The sequence below is a fragment of the Ailuropoda melanoleuca genome, chromosome 16 (genome assembly GCF_002007445.2).
Source record: "Ailuropoda melanoleuca isolate Jingjing chromosome 16, ASM200744v2, whole genome shotgun sequence".
Lineage (NCBI taxonomy): Eukaryota > Metazoa > Chordata > Mammalia > Carnivora > Ursidae > Ailuropoda > Ailuropoda melanoleuca.
This window is the reverse complement of record NC_048233.1, coordinates 13,691,836-13,717,533: the sequence shown is the minus strand read 5'-3', so window position 1 is coordinate 13,717,533 and position 25,698 is coordinate 13,691,836. Positions and strand designations below refer to the sequence as shown.

Genomic DNA, 25,698 nt, shown 5'->3' with positions numbered 1-25,698 from the left:
TTTTGTGAAGGTCTGTATTAACTGGAGTGCAGGAGATGAGTAGGGGAATAATAGAGAGAAAACCGGAAACATGAAGTAGGGCTGTATCTGGGAGGTCATGAGTTCCAGGTGAGGGAAGTGTATTTCATTAGATTTGTATAGGAAACGATTAAGATTGTGCAGGGAAGTGCTGTAAGAAGCAGCTCAACTTTGGGAAGAATGAGTGTCAACAGTATACAGTATAGACTGGAGCCCATAGGAGACACAGACAGGGAAAGTCATCGGGGATTAGGAGGGCTGAACTAGCATGCAAGCAGTTGACATGGAAAGGAAGGATGGCTTTAAAGATATTTAAAGGTACAATCAATAGCATTTGATAACTGGATATTGGAGTGAGGATGGGAAGTAGACCCCCCCCAAAAAAAAACCACTAAAAAGAGAATAAGGGTAAGGAGCATTTTTGAGAAATAAAAATAAAAGATACTTTTGACCATGAGCATGGGAAGTCTGAGATGCAAGCAGGACACCTAGTGAAACCCTTCAGTGCAGGGCTCAAGATAGAAGGGGGAGGTATTGCTTTGCTTCCTTTATCAAGTGCACATTGAGGGCCTACCTATGACCCCAAAGGACTGGAGATAGGGAGGTGAACAAGCAGGCCATGATCCCTGCCTTCATGGAGCCTGTGGTCCAGTGGAGGAGACAGATATCAAACACATACCCACTTCATGTATCAGTGAAAAGTACTCGTGGATAAAGAGATATTGAATCCAGAACCTGATGGATGAGTAAGAGTCAGCCAGGCAAAGAGGCAAAAATGCCAGCATTTCTGGCATATGTCAAGGCCCCAGTGGAGAATAAAGTTGATACGTTTAAGGAACCACAGGAATCATTATTTCCTCCAGTCCTGTCCATGTGCAGCAAATGTTGAGAAATCATTCTTTTTGATGGCTGAGTAATATTCCATTGTATATATGGACCACAGCTTCTTAATCCAGTCATCTGTTGAAGGGCATCTTGGCTCCTTCCACAATTTTGCTATTGTGGACAATGCTGCTATGAACATTGGGGTGCATATGGCCCTTCTCTTCACTACATCTGTATCTTTGGGGTAAATACCCAGTAGTGCAATTGCTGGGTCATAGGGTAACTCAATTTTTAACTTTATAAGTGACCTCCACACTGTTTTCCAAAGTGGCTGTACCAACTTGCATTCGGGACTGGAGGAGATAATGCTAAGCGAAATAAGTCAAGCAGAGAAAGACAATTATCATATGGTTTCACTCATTTATGGAACATAAGAAGTAGGAAGATCAGTAAGAGAAGAAAGGGAAGAAGAAAGGGGGGGTAAACGGAAGAGGGAATGAACCACGAGAGACTATGGACTCTGGGAAACAACCTGAGGGCTTCAGAGGGGAGGGGAGTGGGGGACTGGGATAGGCTGGTGATGGGTATTAAGGAGGGCACGTATTGCATGGTGCACTGGGTGTTATACGCAAGTAATGAAATCATGGAACTTTACATCAAAAACCAGGGATGTACTGTATGGTGACTAACATAATATAATAAAAAATTATTATATAAAAAAATAAAAAATAAATATTAAAAATTTAAAAAAAGGAACCACAGGAAGATCCTGCTAAACGGGGAAGGAAAATAGTAAAATCGTCAGGTGATGTGTATCTCAAAGTAGTCCGTACAAGGGCCAGAAGTAAGGCAACGCGAGGAGGGACAAGTATGGAGGACACCTTTTGGGCTTTACAACATCTGTGGTAGCTGCGGTGGCCATCCTGTTTCCTTAGCCTTCTCCCCAAAGAAATATGTCCCAGCCTAGGTGTTAGGACAACTCATTTTAGAATAAATTGAAGTAACCAAACCACCACATATACATGAAAATACCCAGAGTATCTCTCTTAAAACATAACATATGCTCGATAATTATTATTTTAAAATTTACCCATGTGGGAGGGACACCTCTTTAAGGTAGAAAACCTGCTTGAAAGACCCTATTTCATTCTTACCATTTATTACTAACCATAGGCTGAAACAGGTTAAAGAAGAATCGTATTTGTGCTACTTAAGTTAATCCTGACATCGATTTCTTTCTCACCTCTTGGCATAGCCTTGACGCAGATTTGAACTATCCCATGATTTCAGCTGGGAGTTTTGGCTTGTCATGTGACTACAAAGAGACTTTAACCAGGTTGATGTCTCCAGCTAGGAAGCTGATGTACTTCTTGGTTAACTTTTGGAAGGTCAATGATTTGCCATTCAAAAGTTTTTCCTGGAACAGTGCATATGTTTTCAAGAATGGCAGCGAGACTGAGGACTGTTTCTGGTAAGCAGGACCGTTACTGTGCTCCTGGCCCTTGCCATTTATTATCAGACACACCTTCTAACTGTAAAAGCACTGGGAATGGACACCAGCCCACTTTCTTACACACGTGAAAGCAAAGGGGCCAAAGGAAACATAGTACAAATGTAATCAGCATGTATGATATTTTCAACACTCTGGTTTTCAAAATACTTTCACATTGCTTTTATTGATTCCCTACAGTAAATCCTCTAAAGAAAAGAGAACAGTGCTCTGATCTCCATTTTTCAGATAAGGAAAATGAAAACCAGTGGTTACTGCATTCACATTACTGTGCAAGATAGATACAATACCACAGATTATGCATTCTCCCAATACCGACCACTAGTTAGAAATAGTTTTTCTCACAGTTTTTCAGAGGGATAAGTGGGACAGGAGGAGAACGGGACATTGGGGACCATAGCTAAAATAAAATTACAAGGTTCACACAACTCCAGCAGAGGTGGCAAAAAGCTTCTGGTTGGGTAACCATCTGCACCACCAGGATGCTGCTTGGTTCTGCAGTCTCCACCCAAGTATGCAAAAGACTAAGGGTACCACTGGGAACATACATCTATGGAATGGCAAGAATCAACCCGAAGGCCTTGTCCTAGAAACTTTGGGGTGAACTTAGAACCCACAAAAGTCCATTTCACTGGGAGGATAAACGATTCCTATCAACTCTGAATTTTTGTACTATAGACTCAAAGATTTCAATTTATCTGTGATAATGGGGTTTATAGAGCTGAGCAGCCTTCCTCCTGCAAATAGCAGGAAGCCATTATGAGGGACCTGCCAAATGTCTGCCATTTGTATAGATACATGAAGATTCCCTAAAACTTCAATACTTTTACTAAACTAGATCTCTGCAATCCAGACCATTGATATCATGGTGTGTATCGTCTGTTGTGCTGAAATAGTGGAAATGAACTTTAGATGAACAAGTTCCAGGAGAGATCTGTAAACAATGAGCAAACAACATGGAAGGCCATGAAGAAACTAAGCTGGTTTCGTAGAGTTTCTCTTTTATCTGCTCTAGGTACCTCAATGCTCTGGAGGCTGGAGTGTCCTATTTTTCTCAGGAACTTAGCTTCAAGGAAATGTTGAGGGGAAATGACCAGTTTCAGGATATCTTAACCAACCAGAACAGGAAAAGCAATGGTAAGGAGACATGGAGATAATTTTTTTGCCAACTTCTTCCTCACAACTACCACATTTTTATGAGTTCTTTTGACAGATCTCCCACCACAGAGCTGTCATCATTACCTCCATATATTTTGTTCATTTGGGGAGGTCTAGAGTTGCATGCAACTCCATCATATTGTTCCTCCTCTTGATTAAAACCTTATCTTATGAGAGAAAGGAGAAAGGTAATTAAACATAATGTGAAAGTAATGATGAAAGCCTAGCCTTTATAAACCAAAATTATATCATGCCCCACCATCGATAAACTGCTTTTTAAGTTGATCTCAGTGCAATCTGTTATTGGATTTGTGACTAATCCTCACACATTCTGAACCCTGGTTCCATGATGACGAACAGGATATGTTTATTGACATCTGGCCTCAAATAAAATTACAAGGTTAGCACATCATCTCACTTTCCTCAGTCCCTGTATCTCACAGGCCCAGTGATCTCCCAGTTACAGGTCAAGTATGGGAAGAAATCATCCTTACTAGGTTATGAGGTAATTTGTTTCACTTTCCAAGAATTCTCTTTACAAATAAGAACATATCAGGAGCAAAGGAATCAACTGTGGAGCTTTCCTACAAGGGAAGGTGCTTGCTTGGCAGGAATTCCTAGTATGACTCAAATCGTCATCTGCTGTCATTATTAAGCATTTGCCATATTAAGAACCTTCCATGTAGAAAACATTGTGAAGATGTGGGGGAGAAGGAAGTATAAATGTCCCTTAAAAGAAGTAGTCATGTCCCTAAGGTGTTTACAATTCATCAGACAACATAGTGTGTAAAAAGATCCAATGAAGTGTCCCCCAACTCCTCTTTCTCATAGTCATGCATTTGGGAAATCTGGTGGCGAAGAGAGTAAAGCTTACAGAATCAGATTGGACTCTGGCACTGAAATCCCTAAGATTGAGTTCTGAGTTAAGAAGCTACAAACAAAGCCCAAGGAAAGTTGCTTAGAAACACTACATAAATTCTCGCATTTACTTGACTGTATCTTTTTCAACCACTTTTTCACAATTGGTGAGGTGCACTTCCCTTGTCAATGATAATAGTTTTTGTAACTACTCCAACCTGGTAAAGTGGAATAAACACTGAACCGGATTCATAAACTTGAAAATTAGAGCTCAGCCATCGACTCGTTTTTAACTCTTTGACATCTTGGCTTCCAGTCTCCTTAAATCAATAAAATTAAGGGAATGGACCAGAGGATTCTCTTTAAGATCCCATACAGCTCTACTCTGACGCTATGCCTGTAAACAAAACAAAACAGCGGAAGACAGAGTGATTGAAGAATTAAAACATAAACGTAGCATGGACATACTGGGTTCAAGTTCAGGCACCTGGTTCCCACCTGTTTGTCTGTAGACCATTGTGTATTTCTCTCCTTGTCTTGTTCTCTCTCCTCCAGTGATTGTTATGTGCGGTACACCAAGTGTCATCAGCAACCTCAAGGGGGACCGGGCAGTGGCTGAAGACATTGTGATCATTCTAGTGGATCTATTCAAGTAGGTATAGTATTTGAAAGAACTCTCTTCTTTTCAGAAAGGAAAGACTCCCAGGATTTCCAGAAGATGCATTCTCTTTTCTCTTGCTTCGCACAGACTCGCATGGGGTTCAGTATGATAATATTTTAATCAATGTTTTATTCTTTCATTACGCCCTCATTTAATTAACTGTAGCCTTAGCAGACATGCATACCTTTGACATCACTGTCATGTCTAAAACAGAAGTGTTATGACCGATTAAACCCACATGTCCCTTTATCTACAGGGACCCTGGTCTCCAGCCTGATTTTAAGGTATTTTTCTAGGCAGTGATAAATCAACTAATAACCCAACAGCATTATTTTTGAGAATGTGGACCATATCTGTGCCTTCTATTGCTAATGGCCTTTGATCCTAGATGATTTTCCTTTGCCACCTTTAGTAAGAAGAAAGTTCTAGTTAAATGACTTTGCTTTTTTGCCCTCTGTGGTACAGTCACAATGGTGATTTTATCCTCTGTAATTCTCTGAAACTAAGGAGAGAAAATTCTGGAGAATACAAACGTCCGTCCTTCCTTCCTTCCTTCCTTCCCCTTCCTTCCTTCCTTCCTCCCTCCCTCCCTTCCTCTCTCTTTCTTCCTTTCTTCCTTTCTTTCTTTTTCTTTCTTTCTTTCTTCTTTCTTTTCTTTCTTTCTTCCTTCCTTCCTTCCTTTTTCTTTCTTTCTTTCTTTCTTTCTTTCTTTCTTTCTTTCTTTCTTATATTTCAATTTTTATTTTTTTAATTAGAGTATAATTAACAGTGTTATATTTTACCACTTGTCTTCTAATATGTTTGGAGACCCCACGAACCGTGCCAAGGTAGTATCTGAGTCAGAATAAGCTTATAGAAGGTGTCGCTGGTGCACCTGTGCCCCTTGCCTCATTAACTCGATCATATGACCTCACTTATCTGACTACATTATTAATCATTACCTGTCTGTACTCAGACTGGATACTGTTACTGCACTGGTATCTCCCATATTTGCCTAGTCATTTCACCCACACTATATGTACTTGTCACAGTGTTAAGAGGAATGAAGCATAGGAACTGCAGGCCTATTTGATTACTAGTTGTTCATGAAGATAATCTAATCACTCAACTTGGCCTTTTAGCTGCAAAATACAGGAGAGGAGACAAAGTTATCAATATTTTATTTCTACAACCACATTAACAGCTGCTTTCAATAGTTGCTTTGCCCTCTGGAAGGAGTCCTCAATGTAGCCAGGTTGGTGTAATCTTACTTTTAGCAAATCCTCAACCAACTGCCAAAGTGTTGGCATTCCTTTGTCACTGTTCTCAAAGGACACCTGGCTATGTTTGGGGAAGATCGTTAGATTCCTTTGAAAGTCGACATTAACTGGGTTTCAAATTCTATTTCTGATACTTCGGTTCATTTGACGGTTGTTGTTGTTGTTGTTGTTTTTACTGCTGATTAATTTCTTTTATTTTTTGGGTTTCCCAAATCACACCTTCTCAGTTCAACAGTTTTTCAAAAAGCTATTCATCTGGGGTTCATTTGACTCTTGGGTATTACTTAGAATCTTGAGATTAAAACTTCTCTTTTATAAAATGAGAATAAAGATGCCCACTTCATTGGAGTGCTTTTAGGATTAGATGTGATCATATGAACAAAATATTCAACCCAGTCTTCAGGGCATAGATGTGTTCACCTACTGTTTGACTAGTAAATGATGGTTATCCTAGTTATAGCAGTTCAAACATGTTAGATTCGTTGCACATTAAAACACAAATGATTTAGAAACCCTATGACTTGCAGCTCAATCTTAGACGGTATTGAGGGTCCACAATGGGCCAACTATTGCCTAGGGTTGAGGGATACACAATCAATACATTGACATTAGGTCAAGGAGCTTACAGTGTTAGAAAAAAATGCTTATTAGTCTTTTCATCCTTATGTTTCCCCATAAATTTAAATCATAAAATTTCTCTGTATCCTAGCCCAATGTATCTAAACTATTGCAAGCAAATAAAGAAAAGAAAGTTTCCACGTATAAACCAAAGGTCAGTAAGCCTTGAAAGCAAGCACTAGCTCACATGTCCAGAGCCCAGAAAAACCTCCCTCAAAGAAGTCTCTATGTTCTGATCTTCCTTTCCACTTGTGTATGTGAACCACAGCCCTCTTACTCAACTCAGCATATTATACGCCAATAAACCTGGCAGTAGAAAATTTTCCAGGTTACTGGAAAAAAAGATGTTTTCAACTATTTCAAGGCTGATGCTATAGTGTGTGGGAATTGTAGAAAATCCGTATGGGTTTGGAAGAACCTAATTTTCACGAGCATCTTGTGCTTTTTATTACAGTAACCACTACTTCATGGAAAATGTCACAGCCCCTGACTATATGAAAAATGTCCTTGTCCTGACATTGCCTCCTGAGAATTCCACCTCCATTAGCTCTTTCTCCAAGGGTTTATCACAGGTAAGTTTCATGAGTATGTACTATTCTTTTCTTTGTCAAGGGTAAGATATTATTCTTCTATGTAACCCAAATCCTAAAGTAGCAGTTTTTTACCCCCGCCCACGCAATAAAATGTTAATTGAGACCAACTATGTGCAAGATCACTGATATTAAAGCTCTTACTATAGGTCCCCTTGCCAGGCTCTAGACCAGCACAACAGTGCACACTCTATTACATTGGAATGGAAGTGACAATATGGGAAGACAGGAAGAAGCCCCACTAATTTAGGGAGGGTAGAAACTAAACAAAAAAAAAAAAAAAGAGGACCTAAAAATACCCTAAAGCAACTTTCTGCTGTCACAGATATCAAAATTCTACCATTAGAGATACATATCCCTAGGTTAAGACATTGTCCCCTATTATAATTAAGTTGACCATTGTTTAAATTTGTCCAGGAGAGTCTTAGCTTCTCATCTGGTAAAGCATTTATCCCAGAAAAAAGAACCTCTAACTGGACATTAAATCCTGGCCACTTTATTATAATGCAAGGGCCCCCTGACCCTAATACCACCTTGGGCCTTGTCAGTCACTGCACCTTAGTGTGACTAAATGGATCAGATGTATTCTGCCCTCAGAGTCAGTTGAGAGCAGGTTTGGACTGGGAAGGGGAGGGAAGGAGCAGCCCGAAGACCCTGAACAACCTTGGGATGGCAAGCCATAGGCCAGGGCCAAAGAGCTATAAGGGAAGGTGGGTACCTTGGGAGGTATCACAGTTTTTTGCTGGACTAGCAGTTCTAAACCCTCTGTGTTACAACCCTGCCAAAATTAGGAGCTGTAACCACTTTTGGGGTTGGGTCTTAACTAGATTCTTTTGGTTTCGTGAAATGATGATTTCAGCAAAAGACACTGAAACCAGTGACGTGCATTTTCTTTTTTCTTTTTCTATTTCTAGCAAATATACTTCTGGGTGTAATATTCAGATATCACTCGCCCAGCTGCTAGGCTCTGACAAAAGTGTGATTCTTCACAGGTGGGCTGTCTAAAATGCCCAAGCTGACAGAATTTACTTGGTCTCAGGGGGCATAAGACTTTAAATCCATAGCCCAACTCTGTGAAGACCACCATGCAACTGTCCAGAACCACCTTCAAAGCAAGTTCAGTGGTATCATCCAATCAGCCCTCTTCCTGCTCCATTCAGGGTCCTGAGGAGCAGAGAGTTGTTTTTACTGTTGTTCTCTTTTACTCTTGTGAAAACATTACACTATAAGCAAACATTTTTTTCTATATAAAATCTCACAAGAATTATGACAATGCTGCATGCCGTTCTTCCTGGTTGAAATGATAGATTTCGCCATCACGGGAAGAAAGTGTAATTGCTTTTAGTTACTTCCCTAAAGACAGTGTTCCAGGTTTACTGATTGCCAAGGAAAGGCAGAATTTTGACACAGGGCTAATAAAAGAGCCCTGGCTCAAGGACATATTTTCCAAAAGACTTCTTTAATACCAGCCCTACAATTCCCCTAATATCCCTTTACCTTTCCAGTTACTCTGCTGACCCCAAGAATGTTTTGCTCTAGGCTCAAGACCAGAATCTCTTTTTGGGAACTTATTTTAAGATTTTTCTTTCTCATCCAGGCAAAAAATAACTTTGCTCTTGCCTACTTGAATGGAATCTTGCTCTTTGGACACATGCTGAAGATATTTCTTGAAAATGGAGAAGCTATTACTACCCCCAAATTTGCTCAGGCCTTCAGGAACCTCACTTTTGAAGGTACTGGTTTCCTAAGAGCAAACAACAACAGCAACAAAACTCAACTAACAATTTCTACGGAAAGCTGAAGAAATTCAGGCTTTGTGTTGGGGAGCAAGGAGGAAGGTTGGCCATAGATAGATCAACAGCTAAGTATCTTTGAACTTATCTGGAGACAAACACCATTACATACATTTGAGGGTTGCTATTATCGATATCTGGACCCCAGTTTATGCTTCAGGATTTCAGAATCTTTCGATACCTAAGGAAGAGCATATGGGCTTGGACTTTGTCCTTATGAACAAGCTCATCACAAGGCATTTTGGGCAGTGACTGTACTTGGAGACTAGCAAGAAGAAAAATCTCTGCAGTTTGATTTTGGTCCTTCCACATCTCCTTTCTATCCTTCAGGGATCTGGAACCCTGTGTTACCACACAAAGTACCAAAACCTCTTATGACAGTATTATCCCAAAGTTCCCAACACATGTTCCTGAATGTGAAATTTGGTATCTTACTGTAATTTTGATTTGCCTTTTCCTAATCAATGGCAATATCAAGCACCTTTTCATGTGCTTATAGGACCATTTGTGTATATGTTCTTTAGAAAATATCTCTTCAAGCCTTTGCCCCTTTTTGAATTGTTGATTTTTTTTGTCTGGATATTAATAGCTAATCAGATATATGATTTGCAAATATTTTCTCCTATTTTGTGAGTTGCCTTTTTACTCTGTTGATAATGTCTTCATACACAAAGTTTTTAAATCTTCATGAAGTCCTATTTTTTCATTGATTGCTTGTGACTTTAGTATCATATCCAAGAAATCACTGCCAAATCCAATGTCTTAAAGCTTTTGCTCTGTGTTTTCTTCCAAGAGTTTTATAGTTGTAGGTTTACATTTAGGTCATGGATGCATTTTGAGCTATATGGATATCCAATTTTTCCAGCACCATTTGTTAAAGACTCTCTTTTCCGCCAGTGAATGGTCTTGTCATAATTAGCAAAAATCATCTGACCATATATGTAAGGGTTGATTTCTGGACATCCTATTCTATTTCATTTGTATATATATCTGATTTTATGCCAGTACCATACTGTTTTGATTACTGTAGCTTTGTAGCAAGTTTTGAAATTAAGAAGTTAGTCATTCAGCTTTGTTCTTTTTCAAGATTGTCTTGGCTTTTGAGATTCCATATGAATTTTAAGATGGCTTTTCCTATTTCTACAAAAAAAATCATTATTTTGACAGGGATTGTATTAAATCTGTAGACTTCTTTTGGTAATAAAGATTTCCTAATGATATTAATTCTTCCAATACATAAACATGGGAGTTTCCCATTTATTTATATCTTCTCCAATTTCCTGCAGAAATGCTTTGTAGTTTTTTTTTTTTGTGTGCAAGTCTTTCATCTTGGTTAAGTCAATTCTTAAACCTTTTATTCTTTTTGATGCTATTGTAAATGGAATTGTATTCTTTTTTTTTTTTTTAAGATTTTTTATTTATTTATTTATTCGACAGAGATAGAGACAGCCAGCGAGAGAGGGCACAAGCAGGGGGAGTGGGAGAGGAAGAAGCAGGCTCATAGAGGAAGAGCCTGATGTGGGGCTCAATCCCATAACGCCGGGATCACGCCCTGAGCCGAAGGCAGACGCTTAACCGTTGTGCCACCCAGGCGCCCCTGTATTCTTTTTTATTGACATATAGTTGACACACAATGTCACCTATATAACATATGTTAGCTATATAACATATATAACACACAACGTCAGCTATATAACATAGTGATTCCACAGTTTATGCGGTGCTTGCCACAAGTGTACCTACCATCTGTCACCATAAAACCCTATTACAGTACCATTGACTATGTTCCCTATACCTTTGACTATACATTTACTCTATTTCCTCTACCTTTTATCCCCATGACTTATTCATTCCATAAATGGAGACCTGTAACTGCCACTGGAATTGTACTCTTGACATCATTTTCCAACGGTTCATTGTTAGTCTATAGAAATGCAACTGATATTTGAATGTTGACTTTGTATCCTGCCACTTTGCTGAACTCTTTTTTGGTGGACTCTTGAGAATTTTCTACATGTAAGATCATATCAGCTGTGAATTTTAATTCTTCCTTTCCAGTTTGGATACCTTTTATTTTTTTCCTGCCCAAGTGCTCTGGCTAGGTATTCCAGTACTATGTTTAATCAAAGTGTCAAGAATGGGGATCCTTGCCTTGTTCCTGGTCTTAGAGAAAAAGCTTTTAGTCTTTCACCATTAAGTATGATGTTTGCTATGTTATCCATAGATGGATTTTATTATGTTGAGGTAGTTTCCTTCTATTCCTAGTTTGTCGTGTTTTATCACGAAATCATACTGAATTTTGTGAAAGGTTTTCTCTTCATCAAATTGGTAAGATCATGCATTTTTTCCTTCATTCTTTTAATGTGGTATATTATATTTATCAACTTTTATATGTTAAACTATTCTTGCGTTCCAGGAATAAATCTCCCTTGGTCATGGTGAATACTTCTTTTAATATGCTGCTAAATTCTGTTTGCCGGTATTTTGTTGAGGACTTTCATAGAATTAGGGAATGTTTCCTCCTCTTCAGGTTTTTTTTTTTTTAAAGCGTGAGAAGAATTAGTGTTAATATTCTTTAAATGTTTGTAGAGGGGCGCCTGGGTGAGGTAGTCGGTTGAGCGTCCAACTCTTGGTTTCAGCTCAGGTTGTGATCTCAGGGTGGTGAGATCAAGCCCCTTGACAGGCTCCACACTCAGCATGGAGTCTGATAAAGTTTCTCTCTCCCTCTCCCTCTGCCCCTCCTCCCCCATGCTCTCTCTCTCCTTTTCTCTAAAATAAATAAATACATCTTTTTAAAAAATAAATGTTTGTAGAATTGACCAATAAAGCCATTAGATCCAGATTTTCTATTTCTTTATGGTAGTCACAGTAAATCTTATGTTTCTAGAATTTGTCCATTTCATCTAGGTTATCCAATTTGTATGGAATTGCTGATAGTAATTTTATTTCTGTAGAATTGATTGTAAGGTCCCCACTTTTCATTTTTCATTTTAGTAATTTGATACTTTTTTCCTTAGTCCACTTAGCTAAAAGTTTGTCAATTTTGTTGATCTTTTTGAAGAATCAATTTTTAGTTTCATTAATTTTTTCTGTTGTTTTTCTCTTCTGTACTTCATTACCTCTGCTCTGCTCTTTGTAATTTCCTTCCTTCTGCTAGCTTTGGGTTTAGTTTGTTTTTCTTCTAGTTCCTTAAGTTGTAAAGTCGGATTATTTTTTCTTTGCACTTGTTCTTGTTTTTTAATGTAAGTACATCTATAAAATCCCCCCTTAGCACTGCTTTTTGCTATGTCCCATAAGTTTTGGTATCTTATGTTTTCAATTTTATTTGTTTTTAGGTTTTTTTAATTTTTCCCTATGATTCTTCTTTGATCCACTGGTTGCTTAAGAGCATGTATGCTGTTTTATTTCAACAAACTGGTGAATTTTCCAATTTTCCTTCTGTGATTGAATTCTGACATTATGGTCAGAGAAGATATTTTGTATATTATCTGTTTTTTAAAAACTATTTAGACTTACTCTGTGTCCTAACATATGGTCTATTCTGGAAAATGTCTTATGCGCACTTGAGAATAATGTGTGTTCTGTTGTTGGATAGAATATTCTGTATTTGTCTGTTAGATCTAGTTGATGTATTGTTCAAGTCCTCTCTTTCCTTACTTTTCTTCTGTCTTTTTATTCTATCCATTATTGAAAGTGGCGTATGGAAAAGTTCAACTCTTATTGTAGAACTGTCCATTTCTCTGTTCAATTCTATCAATTTTTGCTTCAGATATTTTGGTAGTCTGTTATTAGGTGCATAAATGTTTATAATTGTTATATCTTCTTGATGTATTCACACTTTTATTAATATATAGTGCCCTTTCTCTCTTGTAAATTTTTTTATTTAAAGTCTATTTTGGGGGTGCCTGGGTGACTCAGTTGGTTAAGTGTCCAACTCTTGATTTCTTCTAAGGTCTCGATCTCATGAGTTGTGAGATTGAGCGCCACAGCAGGCTCCATGCTCAGCAGGGGGTCTGCTTGAAGATTCTTTCCCTCTGCCCTGCCCCTACTTGCACATGAACTCTCTCTCTCTCTCAAATAAATAAGTAAATCTTTAAAAAAAAATAAAGTCTATTTTGTCTGATATTAGCATAGGCAATATACTACTCTCTTTCAGTCACTCTCTTTCTGTTACTATTTGCATAGAATATCCTTTTCCATCCTTTCTCTTTCAACCTACTTGTGCTTTTTAATCTAAAGTGAATCTCATATAGATATCATATAGAATCATTTTTTAAAATACAATCTCCTAATCTCTATCCTTGATTGGAGAATTTAGTCTATTTTATATTTAAAGTAATTACTGATACTGGAGATTTACTTTTATCATTTTGCTCTTTGTTGTCTCTTGTCTTACAGATTTTTTGGCTGATTTTCTGCATTATTGGCTTCTTTTGTGTGTAGTTGATTTATTTTGTACTGAAATGCTTGAATTCCTGTCTTATTGTTTTGTTTATATTCTTTGACTATTTTCTTTGTAGTCACTGTGTATATATAGTTAACATCCTAAGGTTATTACATTCTAATTTCACTTTATACAGTTTAACTTCAATAGCATCCAAAAACTCTTCTTTAATACTTCTATACCTGCCTCTTTGAGACATTGACACAAATTGATGCAAAATTACATCTTTATACGTGTCTGTCCAAAAACGTAAACTAATGATGTTTTAAACATTAGTCTCTCTCTCTTTTTTTTTTAAGATTTTATTTATTTATTTGAGAGGGAGAGAGACCACAAGCAGGGAGAGCAGCAGGCCAGGACCCTGGGATCATGACCTGAACCAAAGGCAGATGCTTAACCAACTGAGCCACCCAGGCGCCCTAAACATTAGTCTCTTAAATTATGTCGAAAACAAAATGTAGAGTTACAAACCAAAGTTACAATAATGATAGTTTTTAGACTAGTTTTTATAAACTCATTCATCTCTTAAATCATGTAGAAAACAAAAAGTGGAATTACAGAGCATTGTTATATTAATGCTAGATGTTATAACTGCCCATGTATTTGTCTTTACTGAGATCTTTATTTCTTCATATGGCTTCAAGTTATTGTCCAGTGTCCTTTCACTTCAACCTACAGGACTGCCTTTAGCATTTCTTTTTTTTTTATAATAATTTTTTATTATGTTATGTTAGTCACCATACGTACATCCTTAGTTTTTGATGTAGTGTTCCATGATTCATTATTTGCATATAACACCCAGTGCACCATGCAATACGTGCCCTCCTTAATACCCATCACTGGCCTATCCCAGTCCCCCACTCACTCCCCTCTGAAGCCCTCAGTTTGTTTCCCAGAGTCCATAGTCTCTTGTGGTTCATTCCCCCTTCTGTTTACCCAGCCTTCATTCTTCCCTTCCTTCTCCTACCAATCTTCCTGTTATTTCTTATGTTCCATAAGTGAGTGAAACTATATGTTGGAGATGATGTGAAGAAAGGGGATCCCTCTTACACTGTTGGTGGGAATGCAAGTTGGTACAGCCACTTTGGAAAACAGTGTGGAGGCCCCTTAAAAAGTTAAAAATAGAGCTACCCTATGATCCAGGAATTGCACTACTGGGTATTTACCCCAAAGATACAGAATTGTGAAGAGAAGGGCCATATGCACCCCAATGTTCATAGCAGCATTGTCCACAATAGCGAAATTGTGGAAGGAGCCGAGATGCCCTTCAACAGATGACTGGATTAAGATGTGGTCCATATATACAATGGAATATTACTCAGCCATCAGAAAGAACGATTACCCAACATTTGCAGCAACATGGATGGGACTGGAGGAGATTATGCTAAGTGAAATAAGTCAAGCAGAGAAAGACAATTACCTTTAGCATTTCTTGCAGGGCAAGTTCTGGTGGTTACAAACTCTCTCAGCTTTTGTTTATCTTGGAGTGTCTTACTTTCCCCCTCACTTTTGACAAACAGATTCAGTGGGTAAAGAATTCTTGGATGAAACTGTTTCTTTTGGCATTTTGAGTATATCACCCCACTGCCTTCTGGCCTCTAAAACCTCTAAAACTTCTAATGAGAAGTCTGCTAAAAATCTTATTGAGTATCTCTTGAATATGATAAATCATTTCTGTCTTGCTGCTTTCAAGATTCTGTGGTTTTTAAAAAATTTTTACTTCAATTTAATTAACATATAGTGTATTATTAATTTCAGAGGTTGAATTCAGTGATTCGTCAGTTGCATACAACACCCCGTGCTCATTATCTCAAGTGCCCTCCTTAATGCCCATCACCCAGTTACCCCATCACTCCACCCACCTCCCCTTCAGCAACCCTCAGTGTGTTCCCTATAGTTAAGAGTCTTTTATGGTTTGACTCTCTCTCTGTTTTTGTCTTATTTTATTTTTCCTTCCCTTTCCCAATGTTCATCTGTTTTCTTTCTTAAATACCACATATGAGTGAAATCATATGGTATTTGTCTTTCTCTGACTGACTTATTTCACTTAACATAATACCCTCTAGTTCCACCCACATTGTTGCAAAATGGCAAGATGTCATTCTTTTTGGTATCTGGGTTTTGACAATTTGATTAGAATGTCTCTCAGTGTGAATGTTTCTGAATTCATCCTATTGGAGTTTATTGAACTTCTTGGATATTTATATCCATGTATTTCTTCAAATTTGAGAATTTTTGGCCATTATTTCTTCAGATATTCTCTCTATCCCTTTCTCTCTTTTTCTTCTCTTCTGGGACTTCCACAGTGCATATGGTGGTCTGCTTAATGGTGTTACACAGGCTTTGTTCACTTCACTTAGTTTTCTGTTCCTCACACTTGATAATTTCCACTGTCCTACCTTCAAGTTCACTGATTCTTTCTTCTGCTCATATCTGCCTTTGAATCTCCCTAGTGAATTTTTCATTTCAGCTATTGTATTTTTCGGTTCTAGAATTTCCTCTTGGTTTCCTTTTTAGGTTTTCCCTTTCTTTATTGATATTTCCCTTTTGTTCATACATCATTTTTCTGACTTTATCTATCTCTTCCTTTAGTTCTTTGAGCATCTTTAGGACAGCTCTTTTAAAGCCTTTGTCTATTAGATTCACCATCAGGTCTTTTTTAGGGATAGTTTCTGTTGGTTTATTCCTTTTTTCTTTTGATTGGGAAACACTTTCCTGTTTCTTTGTCTGTCTTGTGTTAGTTTTGTTGAAAACTAGGTATTTGAATTCTAATAATTTGAATCTAATAATCCTAGAAATCACATGGTAAATGGGGAATTTTTACTAGTTTAATAAATATTCTTAGCAAAAACTTTTCACTAATAATTAGATTCAATTGGCTGATTACATTTTCATCCTAACTGCAATGCAAAAATTTTCCCTTCTAACTAAATACCAAATAGCTTCTCTCTTAAAAATATCCATCAGAGATCTCAAGGCCAAGAACCAATGGATATTCCCACTGATTAGCTCATTAAGATAATTTTTCAGTAAATTAGAGCAATTTGAACCTATTTTATACCCTCTGTAAGGATCTAACTGGTTTTTCATCAAAAAGTCAATAATAACCTCCAACTCTTTCTGATTCTGCCCTAGGGCATGCAGGGCCTGTGACTTTGGATGACTGTGGGGATATTGACAACACTATGGTGCTTCTGTATACTTCTGTGGAAACCAACAAAGTATGTCTGACTTCTTATCAGGAACTTGGGGTGAAGTGACTAGGTGAGGAAGGATAACTATAAGGCGAGTTATAGCAAAGGAATTAGAGAAGTTGTTTTTAAAATCTGCAAGTTATTTATTTCAGATTCACAATTATGACCTACTTAGGACTGTATTCTTTAAGCATTTTGACCCATACCTTACTTAGAATGTCCACACTCTATTGGCTGTATATAAAACACCCACCCAGAATACATTGATATAAAGACCAGACTATTGATGGGATACTAACGAGAGGATGACAGTCCTCTTCTAAGAATTGTTTATTCATTTCTACAGCTAAAAATTTCAATGAAACATTCTCTATTCTCTCCATCTGCACTCATGAAAATCATTAATTGTGCAAACTTTCTGACACATAGAAACAGTCCTATAATGTCATGCTTTTATTCATGTTATTTTTCTCTTTTCTCCTCACCTACATATGGATTCTTTAAAGAAAGGGAGTGGGTCTTACTTCTCTATGCCTCCAGTGCTTAGCTTCTTATATGGCAAATAGTTGATGGCTGATCAGCATTTAATTTAAAAACAAAACACCTGTCTTATGCCTGTCACAAACTATGAAAGCCACTGTTCGGCCAACCAATGGTCAGTAGAAAGTTTTTCTCTTTAAGATGTTGTGTCCTGACATAACTAGGAATCTAAGAGAAAAAGTTACTCAGTTTTTCATGTGATTTTCCAATGTGATCATTATGACATCTTTAAGTCATATATTTAGTGTATATATTAACCCTCTTTCTAAAAAGAGATCTGTAATGAAATGTGGAAAGCTATATGTCCAGATTGAGAAAATTAAACCAGAAATATGGGGGCAGCATTTCAGAAAAGTATGCCATAGTTTTCAGTTACTATAAAAACCTTGAATATAAGGCTATATTTCACATACACTTCATGGGAATACCTTAAAATAAAGTCTCATGAATGCTCCAGTTATTATAGTAACTATATAAAAAGAACTATACTCCTCTCCAAGTTATTTGTACCTGGGATGATGCTCTTGGAAAGAAGCAAATACATACGCGAAGATCCTGCATCAGCCTCATAATTGCTCTTCAATATGAAAAATATTCTGTGCACTTATTCTCTCTGAAGGAAAAGCTAGCTGAATTTTTCAATAAAGACAAATCTAGTTGAATTTTTCAATAATCTGCCATCAGTTGTGCTGTATAATACGTATATATAGGGAAACCAGAGATTAATTCTCAAAACACCCCACAGGGATATAATTAAGTTATTCTATATCCAGAGGAAATCTCAGTAGAGTGTTAATGTACTGTCCCCCAATATTAGGGTATTTACTACCCTCAGTCCATGCAATTATAGCCCATGCGCTCAAGTTAAAAGTATATTTCTAAAGATGTAAAACTTTAGTCCAGAAAGTTTTGAGGGAATGGTGTTGAATTTAGAAAGATGGTTGTTATATGCAGCAGTAATATAAGGATATATTAATATATCCCATCAGCAGATTGCTTGAAAAAGAAAACTTTTATCTTAGAGACCTAATTAGTATCATGTACAAGACAGCACATTAGAGCAAATGGATAGAAGGGATTTGAAAATTATGTAATTGACAGAATTTAAATGTGAATTATTTCAGAGCCCCTTGACGTGTATCAACAGGGATAATGAAGGGATTTTAGCTGTAGTGCATCTTCTCGAGATATTATCTTCAATAGCAACTTAATATTGTGGAAAACTTTGGTACTTCACTTGTCATGTGACTTGGAGCTAACCATTTAATTTCTTTTGGTCTCTATTTTAACATTTTTGTAATATGAGAGACTTGAACTAGTTCTCTAAAGACCCAAAGAACCTATGTTGGGTAGGAGTTACTGGTATGAGCATGAAGTAGCATATGATCATAGAGAAACAAAAAGAATTGACCCACCTGGAGCTTCAATCTACTTTCGTGCTGTGAACCTGTAAATGGATGCTAGCTAGCTAGCTCCAGGCTGCTAGACTTGACCTGGCTTCACTGAGAATTGTTACTATGACATTCAAATGTCATTGGGCAGGACAATTTCATCAGAAGTCGTTCTAAAATGTCTTTCTCTGTTCATCCTTCTTCTCTTTCATGCCCTGACACAGTACAAGGTTCTCTTAAAGTATGACACCCATGTAAATAAGACTACCCCAGAGGTTGACAACCCCATGTTCATCTGGATGAACCACAAACTTCCTAGTGATATCCCAGGCCAGGGTAAGATATCCGTTAGTGAATTTTGTTTCTCTACAGCTCTTTTCAGGTAAGGTGAGTACATTCGATGGTTTATGCAGTTAGCCTGCATTTTTATGTTTTCATTTGTTTTGTTTGTTGTCTGAATTAGATTTGCCAGGTTTGTAAAATGTGGAATTTACTTCCCTGCCTAATGAATGATACTACAGTTCTGATTAAATGCTGAAAATATCCCTATTCTAACTTAGCCATACCTCTCTTTAATATGTGCCCTACCTACCCACTGACAAAAATTATCCTATGGAAAATTAAGTTTGACAATTAGCAAAATGAACACAGAGACGTATTCTTAATGCCACTTATTCCATTTTATTGCAATGAACTCAAAGTATACATATTTCAGCAAGGAACACAAGAAGTCATAATATACCTAGGAAGAAACCTAACCAAAGAGGTGAAAGACCTGTACTCTGAAAACTATAAAACGCTAATGAAAGAAATTGAAGATGACACAAAGAAATGAAAAGACATTCCATGCTCATGTATAGGAAAACAAATATTGCTAAAATTTCCATATTACCCAAAGCAATCTACACATTTAATGCAATCCCTATCAAAATACGAATAGCATTTTTCACAGAGCTAGACCAAACAGTCTTAAAATTTGTATGGAACTACAAAAGACCCCCAATATCCAAAGCAATCTTGAAAAAGAAAAGCAGTACTCGTTGCTTTTTAAAAGTTGATTTCTTTTCATCAGCAGGCTTTTTTTTTTTTAATTATCTCTAGAACCATCTGCGAGCTTCCTAGGTTTAAACCAAACTTATTTTTGAACTATATCTTTTTTCTCATGGATCTCTGCAATTCTCTACTTCTTTCTTTTGTAACTTTTTGAATTACACTTATTTTTTCTTTTCCCTTAATTATAGCCCTCAGTGACAATGTTAGTTTGTATTTTTAATATATTTAAGAGTTTTTAGGTGTTTTCTTATTCAGTAGAAGGATCTGTGCTTTGTAAAATGCTCAACTTCTCAAAAATTACTTTTTTTACCTAAAAGAGATCACATTAAATATTAATATTATATTATTCATATTACAGGGACATTGTATCATTCCAAGAACTTCACTTCATCCTCATTAAAACAGAAAATTCAGTTAGCCAGAGCTTTTCATTACTCAACTTCTCCTACATTTAATTTTAAACTTTATAAATAAAGTAACTCAATCTTTCAAATAGTATACAAATAAGATATTCATCGGGACTTTTATCTGGGTGCACAGCTGCCCCCTAAGTAACAGCATGTTTAACACCATCACTGTTGTTTCATTTATGCTACAAAGATTTACTTAGTGCCAGGCAGTGTTCTTAGCACCTGGGACACGCGATAGACAATGCACATTTGTTCCCGTTCCTCACCCACGCCATCATCATCTGCCTCCTGGGTTACAATAACGTCCACCTGACTGCCTGCTTCAGTCCTGCTTCCTGTCCACCTCCAGTCCAACCAACATGGCACCAGAATGAAAGCATGGATCCAGTCATATTGTTACACTATTGCTAACACTCAATTGGCAGCTCCCCTTTACCCATAAAGTTCAAATGACTGATTATAGCACAAAATGTCCATGAACTTCCTACTTCTCCAGCCTTATCTTTCTTCTTACCTGAAATCCCTTCCCCATTCCCTCAATTTCCACCTACTTCCTTAAAAAAAGGGAGTGAGGGGTCTTGCAACTTCATGCCCTTGTGTCCTTAGTGATGCTACTACCTCTGATTAAAATATGTCACTCCCCCATACGACTGGTAAACAGCCACTCATCTTCAACATTTATCTTGAATTTCATTTTTCTAGGCTTTTTCTTAGCATCCCAGGAGGCTACTGATCTTGCCTACATCCCATCGGACTTCTAGCATAGAATTTGTTTCATATTTATATGTTTACACATTTTTTAAAATGTACACTGTTTAAGTGTAGAGTCTATTTTTCTAATTTAAATTCACCTAGCCAACATACATCATTACTTTCAGATGTAGAGTTCAGTAATTCATAAGTTGCATGTAACACCCAGTGCTCATCACATCACGTGCCCTCTTTAACACCTGTTACCCAGGTACCCCATCCTCCCACCCACTGCCCCTCCAGCAACCCTGTTTGTTTCCTGTAGCTAGGAGTCTCTCATGGTTTTCTCCCTCTCTGATTTCTTCCCATTCAGTTTTCCCTTCCTTCCCCAATGATCCTCTTCGCTGTTTATTATATTCCACATATGAGTGAAACCACATAATTGTGTTTCTCTGATTGACTTACTTCACTCAGCATAATACCCTCCAGTTCCATCCATGTCAATGTAAATGGTAAGACTTCATCCTTTTTGATTGCTGAGTAATATTCCATTGTATATATATATCACATCTTCTTTATCCATTCATCTGTTGATGGACATCTGGGCTCTTTCCAGTTTGGCCATTGTGGACATTGCTTCTATAAACATTGGTGGGCAGGTGCCCCTTTGGATCACTGTTTGTATCTTTGGGGTAAATATGTGGTAGTGCAATTGCTAGGTCGTAGGGTAGCTCTAATTTTAACTTTTTGAGGAATCTCCATACTGTTTTCCAGAGTGGCTTCACCAGCTTGGATTCCCACCAAGAGTGTAAGAGGGCTCCCCTTTCTCCACAACCTAGCCAACATTTATTGTTTCCTGACTTGTTGATTTTAGCCATTCTCACTGGTGTGAAGTGGTATCTCATGGTGGTTTTGGGTCTACTCTTTATTCACATCTGCCCAACAAAGTGCCTTGGAAGGGATGAAGGAAGAAAGGAAGAAAGGAAGGACAATGAGATAACTCTAAATCTGTTTCTACTCAGCACTTGCCCACACTGTGTTAATTTTAGTCAATTTACTTCTGTAAGTGTGTTTCTTCCTTCTTCAGATCAGATTTGTTAACTGATTCCAAGATTCTTTCCAACTATCGTATCATATGACCTGGGGTTATAAACTCATTCTACCATCACTGTGAATCTAATTAAATAGAATGTGATAACCACAGCAGCCACCAGAAGGCAGCAGAAGCTTAACCTTTGAACTAATGTAATACTGGGACTTCACTCACTCAAGCAAAACTGAAAAGTATGTTGAATTAACAACTGCTTTATTTAAATAGTATACAGCATATTTAAATATCATAAGTATATTTAGTATTTTGAGATGTTCATGCTGTGGAAGGTAGACAGAAATTGAGATGAGGGAGGACCCAGCAACAGAAGTCCCCCTAGTCCCTTCAGTTCGTGCTCTAGTCTAGGGGATGTGTCATTTCAGTAGACTGATGAGCAGAATTATATCTCTCCTGTTGACTGGTGGTAATGGCAATGGTGGAAGGGTTATGGAAGTCATGATCACAGTAATAAACAGAATTGACACCATCAGATATACCCATCCAAATCCAAGGTACTAATCTATTTCTGTCCTGATGAGAACAGAAATCTGGAGCTCACATTTGCACTGTTGAAAGTTTCCCCTTAGCAGAAAACAAGATAACAAGCAGAGGCAAAGTCCTCTGTTAGCAAAGCATAAATCCTTCCAAGTCACTCCTTATAGAAAGCAGGGAGACATTTTAGTGAAGAAAATTCATGCATGTGATATTAAAATCTAATAGTAAAAATATTCCTGATGGATCATGAGTGTGCCTGGTCCCACCTCTATCAGCTCTGGTCTCTCAGTCACTTCTGCCTTTAGTTTGTTGCATATTTCTAAATAATATGTTTCTATTTCTTGATTCATAAGGTTTGGGTGTTATCTGTTTATTTCTTATATGGATAAAAGATTTCATTAATCTTCACTAGCCCTACTTTTTCCTAACCCTTTCTCAATATTGTTATATCTTTCTTGTCACTACATTTATTGGGTGACTTTGTAATTTTAATTAATATGTATAAGCTTCTGGTATTGTTCTATCAACTATATAAAAAACTTCATGGGGCATCTGGGTGGCTCAGTCTACTGAATGTCTTTCTTCAGCTCAGATCACGTCCCAGGGTCCTGTGATCAAGCCCCGCATTGGGCTCCCTGCTTAGCGAGGAGTCTGCTTCTCCCTTTCCCTCTGCCCCTCTCCCCCCACTCATTCTCTCTCTCTCTCCTTCAAATAAATAAATAAAACATTAAACAAAGCAAAACAAAACCTTCTTGCTTCACAACTTGGTAAGATGAAGATGTTACTGTCTCCATCCTTCCTACTACCTCTTTCCTACCTCCCAGATTCTCCTGTATTTTTCTTCAATTTGCCATAGCTGATAATATTTATTTGGTAACCATATGAAGCTCTCTGTCATTTACCTATAAGTTGATTCTACAAGTTGAAAATAAGTGAACATTTTCAGCATTATTATTTATATAAAGTGAAATAGCACTCTGTTGCTTAGAATCCATTCCATTTTTCCTTCTTGAACTCCGTAACTTCCTATTCTAATCAGAATCCATTGTGGCATAAATGAACCATGACTTTTTTGTGCAGTTTTACTATTGTTGTTGCCCTCAGTCTAGGCTTGTTCCTCTGCATATTCAGTTTCTGCTTCAACTCTTCCTTGGGTTGGATCCACATTTTCCTGAATTCCATTTACCCTTCTGTCAGTCTTTTAAATTCCTTCATCTTTACAACTCCACCTACCTACATGTGCTCTAATTAATAAAATTACTTACCTCCTTCATTGACTTCCGTCAATGACCTGGTAGCACTTGGGAAGGACCAGACGGCAACACTGTCATTTAATATTCCACAATGACTGGCTGTTCCTCTGATTGTGCTTGGTATTAAAAAATAGTTGACTCTGGGGCCCTGGGTAGCTAAGTTGGTTAAGTGTCGGACTCTTGATTTCAGCCCAGGTCATGATCTCAGGATTGTGAGATCGAGCCCTGCGTGGGAGTCTGCTTGTCTTCCTCCCTCCCCCCTGCTTATTCTCTCTGTCTCTCCCAAATAAGTAAATAAAATCTTAAAAAAAAAATAGTTTACTTTTTCTTCCTCTATGAATCCTCCTTAGGTATATTGGTTTCAAGGACAGCAGGTGGGTTTCCCACCAAAATTATTTGCATACTAGAAACTATTTTTATGTTCTCCTAACATTTGGTGATTCCCATAAGAAACGCAGTGTGCAGACTCTAAGGACCACTGAAATTAAACCACTACCCCTGGCACATTCCAGATAGTGTTCCTCAGAGACCACAGATAAAGGACCAATGAAGAGATTAATAAAAGATAAAAGTTTTTTAAAAGGTTGCTCCCTTTCCCTTCTTCAAATTAGATTATACAACTAGAATCTTTGAAATGTTTTTATTCATTTACAAAGGTCCTTACTAATGCATTTTTCACTATTTTTTCTGCCACAGGTCCTCAAGCCCTGTTGATTGCAGTCTTCACCCTCACAGGAGCTGTGGTTCTGCTCCTGCTCATTGCTCTTCTGGTGCTGAGGTACCTACCACCCCTTTGTCTTGCTGTGCTCATTATCTAGAGAGTGGGGAGGGGAAAGGGAGAAGTCTGATGTCATCAATGATAATGTACATTCACAGCAGGTGTCTAGACAGATCTAAGATCATGAAGGCATTCTGCACCAAAGACTACATCGAGAGCAGAACAGTATTGAATGGATCAGTTTGAGACACCCGAACTCATTACTACCTCAGTTCTGGGACTTACTAGTTGTGTGGTTTTTAGGGCATTATTACAAGTTACTTAACTTCAGGACCATCATCTGAACTGTTGTGAGAACTTGAAATAAGGTGCAGATAGTGACTACCATATAATAGGCATCCTATAGGTGGAAACAGCTCTTCTGCTGTGTTATTGGTATTTTGCAGGAAATTTCAATCTCTATATTATATAGTGTTTGGCTAGAAGAGTCTTTAGAAATCATTTACTTCAAACCTCCCACTTTAGCATGGGGAAAGAGACCCAGAAAACCAAATGGCTTGTCTGGAGTCACATCACCAGGTAGTTGTAGGGCCAAAACTAGCACTCAAGCCTTCTGACCATCTGACCATGGTTGTTCTACTCCATTTGGACAGATGAAGTGCCCAGCACAGTGTTAGAGCCATAGCGAACACTCAGACATATTTGTTGAATATATAAATGAACGAGTGAATACCACACTACACTAATCTGTGTATGTTAAACACATAAAATTTTCCATCCTATTATTTGTCAGGATCACCCCCATTTACTAACTAAACCAGACAATACTTTTTCTCTTTGTATCGCACACTTTGATCTGTGTGGCATTGTACTTTCTCATGAGAGACTCCTGTCTGTTGTATGTCAGTTAAAGTTTTCTCCAGGAAAGAAAGTAGAATGTTCTGTTCAGTCTGAAGGCAGAACTTGACTCCTGTAACCCTGCGTTACCCCAAATGTGAGCTGTATATACACATACACGGTGTATGATGGCCATTTAGTTGAAGATAACCAGAAACCAAAATTTGTGGAGAATAAAGCCAGTCAACAGCAAGGTCACAGATGTGGCTGTTGTCCTTCAGAAACCAAGTCCA

General features: G+C 37.7%; 1 protein-coding gene across 1 annotated transcript in view; it reads left to right on the top strand.

The window, feature by feature from the left end:
- GUCY2C (guanylate cyclase 2C) overlaps positions 1-25,698 on the top strand; it is a 72,906-nt gene that overhangs the window by 8,857 nt on the left and 38,351 nt on the right. The window contains exons 4-11 of the mRNA XM_034645989.1: positions 2,099-2,314; positions 3,369-3,490; positions 4,925-5,021; positions 7,362-7,479; positions 9,095-9,230; positions 16,870-16,955; positions 19,084-19,195; positions 24,547-24,628. Coding sequence (XP_034501880.1) covers positions 2,099-2,314; positions 3,369-3,490; positions 4,925-5,021; positions 7,362-7,479; positions 9,095-9,230; positions 16,870-16,955; positions 19,084-19,195; positions 24,547-24,628 — 969 coding nt within the window. The remainder of the gene's footprint in view (positions 1-2,098; positions 2,315-3,368; positions 3,491-4,924; positions 5,022-7,361; positions 7,480-9,094; positions 9,231-16,869; positions 16,956-19,083; positions 19,196-24,546; positions 24,629-25,698) is intronic.